General features: G+C 44.5%; 1 protein-coding gene across 1 annotated transcript in view; it reads left to right on the top strand.

Moving 5' to 3' along the window:
* Positions 1–5,121: 5,121 nt before the first annotated feature.
* Positions 5,122–8,725, top strand: part of LOC308185188 (uncharacterized protein) — a gene marked incomplete at its 5' end in the record, with an annotated part of 13,358 nt that continues 9,754 nt past the window's right edge. The window contains one exon of the mRNA XM_080572981.1: positions 5,122–5,214. Coding sequence (XP_080429107.1) covers positions 5,122–5,214 — 93 coding nt within the window. The remainder of the gene's footprint in view (positions 5,215–8,725) is intronic.

The following is an 8,725-nucleotide window of genomic DNA, read 5'->3' as shown; positions in this document are numbered from 1 at the left end:
GGGGACAGCCTGCTCCACCAGGGGCCTCTCCACAGGCCGCGGGGGAACTGCTGCTGCGTGCCTGGAGCACCTCCTGCCCTCCTGCTGCACTCACCTGGGGGGCTGCAGGGCTGGTGCTCACTCTTCTCTCTCCCAGCAGCTGTTGTGCAGTAGCATTTTTTCCCTTTTTTAAATCTGTTCTCACATAGGTGCCAACTACATCACTTACTGGCTCAGCTCTGTCCAGAGGCGGGCCCCTTTGGAGATGGCTGAAACTGACCCTTATCTAACATGGGGCAGCTTCTGTATTCTTCTCACAGAGGCCACCCCTGCTGCCCCCTGCTACCAAACCCTTGCCAAGTAAACCAAGTACAAAAGGGTAGGCATGCCTCAACGTAAGGACAAGTCCAGGTTAGGTGTCTTTATATGCAAAGAATCCCAAAGTGAATTGCTAACAGAGCAGGGAGATGGTTGAGTCTATTATCAGAAAGACTGTGTGGAAATAGTCCTTCTTTAGAAGCTGGAGTCCTGAACGACTTCATCTTTTTCTACTCTGTCCATCCGATAGCAGTGGGAGTCAGAGTTTCTGATAAAATAAGGCTGCACAAACTTTATCACTGATTTTCTCTATCCATATCTTTCATATACTAGTTTGGCTGCTCATTATTGCTATTATTTATGAAATATGTGAACAGCTAAAGCATTTCCAAACTGGCATACAATCTGTTCACCCATGGCTGATGTGCTATAGGATGACATGGAAAGGATATGGTTCTGATTTTTAAAAACTACACGTTTAAACAAATACTCCTTTTTAAGACTCAGTCCTAAACATCTAAAAGACAAATCATGGGATGTTCAGTCTGGGAGGAGATGCCAGATTATTTTTATCTGTTGCCTCCTATGTGATTTCTAACATGTCCCTAAAATAATTTAGGAATCTCTGTGAAGCTGCTCAGTCTAAGACTGCTTTTTCTTTGCTGTCTATAGGTGGCAATGCCATGCTGTTGACAGTGTTACCACCAGTGATCAAGCCTTTGATACAAATACTCTTGCAACTATCCAGTTCAGTGAAACTGGACCTAAATACAATATGTGACAGAAGCACTTTTTTTTTTTTTTTTTTTTTTCTGAAGTACTTGTCTCTTAAACGCAAGGGCACACCCTTGACTGCCCTTCTGTGATTCTGCTCTGCACAAGCAGCAGTGATGCACAAACAGGTCCTGCAAAAGTAGCTTGCGCAGTCACATTTCCTGCTAGCATAGAGAAAACATTTTTGTTGTCTTGTGTTTCAGCTTTCTGCATAAGGGCCATTTCTGGAGGACATGGAAAGCAGACAGTAGGCATATCTTTCTGTGGGGTGGCTCTTTGCATCCACATTCCTGTGACCACGGGAGACTTGAAGGACTGAAGAGCAGGCACATAGCTACATAGAGGCAACGTAAGGCACATAGAGGGAAGCTCTGAAGTGCCTTAAAAGCAAAATTTATTACCCTATCCCTGCACTTTATGCTAACGCAGTTGCCTAAAAACATATCATCATACTTTCACATATATACTTTCAAATTTCCAAGCCGGAGAACAGCTTAAACAGAACATGCAATATCTCCCATTTCCTTCAGCATCATAAGACAGCATGGTATTACATCCACAGTATGCAATCCTATCCTGTATGCCAAATATCTGACTATACACTGAAATGGAAGTGATATGTCACTTTGTGCAGGCCACCTCACTATGAGCATTAAGACAAAGTACTACTACTAGAGTTTGTAAGTGGGCTCTTTGAGTGTGTCCAACGTCACTGATGTGTTTGCACATTAGAATAAACTTCCAGTGGGTGGGTGACTCATGACAACTCTGCTACAGCTCAGGAGTCAACTTTTTGCCCCATACTTCCAATGCTTTCAGATTGCCTGAATGTTTCAGCGTCTGAGTTACAGATAAATTGCAGAGAAAATATCTGATGAGTGACCTCAGAAACATTTTGACAAACGTCAATACAGTGGAAATGACTGTAGGTTAAGATAACCAATTACCCATCTCTTTCTAGCCTGTTGACCAAAGCAGGCTAGATCTTTCCGGTGCCAGCCTAAATTACAAAAGGGCCAAACCAGTTAAAGCAAGCATTCACTTGGGGCTACCTGATGAAATTGAATTTGAAACATTGGCATAGTTTGGAATGGTTGCAGATTTCTTTCTAATTTCCTCCCAGGCTGACATGGCATGGTGTGACCCTCCAAAGGGTACATTCGGAAAAGTTTTATTAGCAAATGTACTGATTTTATGTAGTATTGTGTTTCCTGCATGCTCTTCAGAGCTCTCCAAACTTAAAAATGAGAATGACCTCATCCACTTCAAAGATCTTGGAAGAATATTACATAACTTACCATTAAAAGTGAACTCTATATTCTTGTTGTGAGGGGGCAGTAATAAATACTTCCATAGCGGAGACTTTCCCTGTTTTCAGTTCGATGTCTGTATATACCAGAAATGGTTTATCTAATGGTTTTCTCTCAAAGAGAAGGATGCTGTCCCCAAGAAAGCATGTGGATTTCTCCAGGGTATCATAGCATCATTTTTACATTTTATGTAATGTTATGCACAAACCTCCTTCAAGGCAAATATGTAGTCTAACTCATACTCAGTTTCTTCTTGAAATAATTAATTTTGCAGTTCATAAGAAAATACTCTTAGTGTCAACTGACAAGCCACAAAACATTTTTTGATATGTCTTGAGCAACACATGGAGCAATTAGAATGCACAGTAATAAAAAGAGAAAACAGTCTGATGGTATCAATATTTTTTTAAAAAATCTTCATGCCCCTCAATGGCCAAGAAGGTGGAACACCAATGGCACTCCAGTGCTGCTAGAAGTTTCTGTAATTCCAATATTAATTCTTCATGTCATTCTGTACTCTGATCTGGGATCATTGAGTCTGTTTTTTGTGGAGAAGATAAGACAAAGAATAATCTCTCGGTATTCTCTTACCTTAGGTGATGGTAGTTCTTCTCTAAATATAAATCTAATCTGTCCCTACCCTGATGATGGTATCTGTTTTATGAAATATATGGAGCACTTCTTGGATGTGAAAGACCACTTAAATAAATAAATAAATATTATTAAATGAAATGAAAACCCTCCGGCTGAGGAGGTTGCATTCAATCTTAACTGGTGAGAAAACAAGAAAAAACATCGACACTCCAAGTATCTTTAACCTGGGAAAAATTCTGGAAGGTCAACACAGTTTTTGACACAGCTTTTTCTTTTTTTCACAGAAGAAACATGGGCCAGAAAATTCAGTGGCCTGCTGTTTCCTTAATCGCACTGCACGCCTGTGCCTTCCCTGGAGAATGTTCTTCAGGGACACAGTTTGAGAGCAGATGCAGAGGGGATGCTCTAGAGGAGTAAATGGGGTTGCTGGCAAATATGAATTTGCCATCCTGTTCACTGGCAGCCACGGTCTGAGAGGAAGCTTGCCATTCAGCTTGCTAAAAGGGGCCACGGAATCAGATCTGTGCACTGAATCCATGTCTCTGAATGCAACACCACCGACTCCCTTGCGACGGAGAATTGCTGAGACTATAATTTGTACATTCAGCCCCCATGAAGAGCTGACAGAAAAGACAAGTGTAGTGTGAGCCTGCATCTGTGCTATTATGCCAGCTGTGTATGTTTACCCCATGCACTTATGCACTGAAGTTCTTGCAAAAAGCGTAAATACAATGATAGTCAAAATAATGAACTCTGATTCATCATGCTTTATCCTGACTGAATCAGAACAAGAATATGCAGTTACTGTCCTCGTCTTAAATTATATCTTTTGAGCTTAGATAACAACCTTTATGAGGCCGAAACTGCCACTTAGAGCTTCACTGAACAAATGTTCAGAAATAACACCAGTATCAGCAGCAATGATAACAAAACCAAAGGAAATCTGAGTGAGAAGCCCATCTAGGAGCCATGCCTGGCCACGGCAGTGATGCAGGACTCTGCATTCCTATTCTGCTCTCCCTGTGTGGGAGCAGAGCTGCTTCTCTGCCTGGAAGCAAAGCTTTCTGACTTGCAGCATCCCTACACAATCCTGCAAACCCAACGGTGGTAGCACAGTGAATATTGTACATGATGCAAAGTCTAGCCAAAGAGTCTAGGCAGATCAGGGTTTTTTGTTTCCCCAGACGGCAGAGAGAAGGCTGTTCTAAAGTGGTATTTACCAACAACAGATGCTAAACATTAACATCTGCATCTGCATTACAGAATAAGCAACCCCTTTGAAAGCTGTAGAAATCGTAAGTGTATTTGAATTTTCGCTGTCATTATCTAAAAAGTATATATATATTTAGGTGTACATAAGTTACACATAGTTTGGCTACTTGGAGGAAATAAACACGGAGAGGACCTGAGGCTGTGGTAAAGTTATTTCAAATACTCACAAGTCAAAGAAAACAGTCTTGTACTTAGTTTTATTTAAATCTTAGCTAATGTCTAGTGATGGTCACAATTTTTTCCCCATTTCTTTTGCTTTTAAATCCCAGACTTAGCTGAGTGACAATCACATAAACAGACAATAAAATTTCTCCAGGACGAATGAAAGCTATTGGTTGGGATACAGACATCTGTTACCAGTGATTTATCATCATACTGGAAGTTTATACTGAGTGTGGTACCATAGAGGATTTATGCTAGATGATGGATTTGCAACTAACGAGCAACATGAAGGAGCAGAAAGTATGTCTGCAGATAGCACACAACATGCCAGCAAAGTGGGAGGTACTGCCACCAACTGGGGGCATGGGATAGGAATTCAGAACAACCTGAATAAACTGAAGAATTTACTTCTGAAAAAAGAAAGGATGGAGTATGGCCGAGTGCAAGGCACCTTCATAAGTAAAGGGAGGGAGATGGAACAGCTCGGTAGTAGTGCTGCAGTAGTTGGTGTAAGAGTTATGACGGATGGGAAGCCAAACACGAGTCAGTAGTGTTGTGCTATTGTGAACGAGGCAGACGTTGCAGAAAGGAGTTTTAATTGGCTTATGGCACATGTGAAGTAATCTTTCCAAAACACCAAGCCTTAATAACTGTACAATGTCCCATTCACACATGGCACCTAGAAAAAGCTGACAACTAATTAGAGAGAGGCATGAAGAGAACAGCAAAAATGTTCAGAGCTTTCAAAAATAGGATACGCAGGAACTTGAAAGAAATGGAGATTTTGAGCTTCAAAAGAGATAAGGTGAGTGGAGGGGCATGACAATTCTTAAAAGATATTAAACGATCTTCCAAAGCAGAAGCAAATAGTTTTTCTCTGTGGGAGGACAGTTACACACTGGAAAAGTTGTGCTTTCTCTGCCTAGTTGTGGTTTTTAAGAATAGGGGAGATAAACTAATCTAAGGAATGAGAAAAGCACTGTTATCTAGCACTGGGGCACACGCATGGACAAGATGACCTCTTGAGAGCTTATTCAGGTCTATTTTCTAACATTTACAGACAGTTTGGAATGCATGACTGTGATATCATGGAAATGGAGAGGAGCTACTTGCTCTGCTTCTTTGCAGTCTGAGCTGGGTGTCCAGTTATTTTGGATTCCTTTCACAACTCAGACTCTTTGATTTGGTGATTTGACTTACTGCTAAGCAAGAAAAAAGAATAAAATTTTTCGACCCATACTAGAATTTCCCATATTGCAATAGGATTAAAAATGCAAGGTAGGTCATAGAAAACCTTCAGCCCGCTGTGAAGGAGAGTGTTTTCAAGTTACCATCATATGAATTCAAGGCATTTAGCAGAGTCCAGATTAACCTTCTTCTTAGAATAGGTAGATTGAAAACCATCGATCCAAGAAAATAAAGGACCTACAGGCAGGAGGAAAATCTTAACTGTTACGACTTTTAAAAATGGAGCAGTGTTTTGTGATACAGAACTTTATGCTAATTTTGTGTAAACTCTCTGACATAAAAGAAAAGCATTTATGCAAATGCATAAATGGTCAGGAGTTGGCAGGGCTGATAGATAGGGCTTTAAACTAGAGTCGAAGGGGGAAGGGGCTAAAACCAGGCACGCCGGTGAAGACCTAAGGGAAGGTACACTAGAATCAGAGGGGCTGGGTACCAGTGAGGTCCTTCGGGCAGATCCACAAGGTGCTGAGTGTAAGGAGACGCACCTGAAGTGCTTCTACACGAATGCACGCAGTATGAGGAATAAAATGGATGAGCTAGAAGTCCTGGCCCAGTCCCGCAACTACGACATCATCGGCATAAGCGAAACCTGGTGGGATGAGTCCTGTGACTGGGGTGTTGCGATAGATGGTTACAGGCTCTTCAGGAGGGACAGGCAGGGTAGGCGAGGTGGTGGGGTGGCGATGTATGTGAAGCAGGGGCTGGACTGTGTGGAACTTCAGGTCGGCGATGGCAAAGTTGAGAGCCTCTGGGTAAGGATCAAGGGACGAACGAATAAAGGGGATGTCGTTGTGGGAGTCTATTACAGACCGCCTGGCCAGGACGATAGCGCCGATAAATTATTCTTTACAGAACTAAGAGAGACCTCGAGATTAACTCCCCTTGTCCTTATGGGGGACTTCAACTTGCCAGACGTTAACTGGCAGTGCCACACGGCTGACACGAGCAAGTCCAGGAGGTTCATGAAGCACCTATATGATAACTTCTTGGTGCAGGTGCTAACGGAGCCAACTAGGAAAGGTGCCCTCCTAGACCTGTTGCTAGAAAACAGGGAGGGTCTGGTGGGAGATGTGGTGGTTGGTGGCCGCCTTGGTCAAAGCGACCATGAAGTGGTTGAGTTCAAAATTTACGGTGACAGAAGGAAAAGTGCCACCAAAACCTCATCCCTAGATATGGGGAAAGCGGACTTCAGGCTGCTCAGGGAACTAGTCAGCAAGGTCCCCTGGGAAACTGCTCTTGAAGGCCTCGATGTCCACCAGTGCTGGTCATTCTTTAAGCGATGCCTCCTAGAAGCACAAGATCAGGCAATTCCTAAATATCGCAAGTCAGGCAGGCGGGGCAGGAGGCCGGCGTGGCTGACCAGGAACATTCTAATGGAGATTAGGCGGAAACAGAGAGTGTTTCGCTACTGGAAGGAGGGCCAGGTGTCATGTAAAGAATACAGGGATGCTGTTCGTGTTTGTAGGCAGAAAATTCGTGTGGCCAAAGCACACCTAGAGTTGAAGCTGGTTGTGTCTGTGAGAGAAAATAAAAAGGGCTTTTTCAGATATGTGAATGGAAAAAGGAGAACTAAAGAATACATAGGGCCGCTCCTTGATAGGGAAGGTCTCCTCACAGACAATGACATAGGCAAAGCAGAGATGCTTAACGCCTTCTTTGCCTCTGTCTTCAATGCCGATGATGGGCTTCGGGACCCAGGGTGCCCTGAGCTGGAGTACCGGGACGGTGGGGATGACAAACTTCCAACCGACCCTGAACGTGTGCGGGATTTGCTACTCCACCTGGATCCCTACAAGTCCATGGGTCCGGATGGGATTCATCCCCGGGTGCTGAAAGAGCTGGCGGACGTCATCGCGGAACCTCTCTCAATTATTTTTCAACGATCCTGGGAATTTGGGGAGGTCCCAGTAGACTGGAAGCTGGCAAATGTTGTGCTGATTTACAAGAAGGGTCAGAAAGAAGACCCTAGCAATTACAGGCCTGTCAGTCTCACGTCAGTGCCTGGTAAAATCATGGAGAAGATGGTTCTCGAACTTATTGAGGCTCACCTGGGGGACAAAGCAGTCATTGGTCCCAGCCAGCATGGGTTTGTGAAGGGTAGGTCCTGCCTAACTAACCTGATTTCCTTTTATGATAAGATCACCCGTATGATGGACCAAGGGAAACCAGCTGATGTGATTTTTTTGGACTTCAGCAAGGCTTTTGACACGGTTTCCCATAGGATCCTACTGGACAAAATGTCCACCATACAGCTAAATTAAAACATCATACGATGGGTGAGCAATTGGCTAATGGGCAGGGCCCAAAGGGTTATGGTAAATGGGGCTGCGTCAGGCTGGCGGGCGGTCACCAGTGGGGTCCCTCAAGGCTCCATTTTAGGGCCGGTACTTTTCAATATTTTTATAAACGATCTGGATGTAGGAATAGAAGGTATTTTGAGCAAGTTTGCTGATGACACCAAACTTGGAGGAGTTGTGGACTCGAATGAGGGTGGAAAGGCCTTGCAGAGGGATCTGGATAGGTTAGAGAGCTGGGCGATCACCAGCCGCATGAAGTTCAATAAGAGCAAGTGCCGGGTCCTGCACCTGGGACGGGGAAACCCTGGCTGCACGTACAGACTGGGCGATGAGACGCTGGAGAGCAGCCTAGAAGAGAGGGATCTGGGGGTCGTGGTAGACAGCAAGTTGAATATGAGCCAGCAGTGTGCCCTGGCGGCCAGGAGGGCCAACCGTGTCCTGGGGTGCATCAAGCACGGCATCGCTAGTAGGTCAAGGGAGGTGATTGTCCCGCTCTACTCTGCGCTGGTGCGGCCTCACCTCGAGTACTGTGTGCAGTTCTGGGCACCACAGTACAAGAAGGACATTAAACTGCTGGAGAGTGTACAGAGGAGGGCGACAAAGATGGTGAAGGGCCTAGAGGGGAAGACGTATGAGGAGCGGCTGAGGTCACTGGGCCTGTTCAGCCTGGAGAAGAGGAGGCTGAGGGGAGACCTCATCACAGTCTACAACTTCCTCGTAAGGGGGTGTCGAGAGGCAGGAGACCTTTTCTCCGTTAACACCAGTGACAGG

Source organism: Anser brachyrhynchus, assembly GCF_964034855.1.
Source record: "Anser brachyrhynchus genome assembly, chromosome: Z".
In the NCBI taxonomy this organism is placed as follows: Eukaryota; Metazoa; Chordata; class Aves; order Anseriformes; family Anatidae; genus Anser; species Anser brachyrhynchus.
The sequence above is the reverse complement of the archived record's forward strand: the minus strand, read 5'-3'. Positions and strand labels throughout refer to the sequence as shown.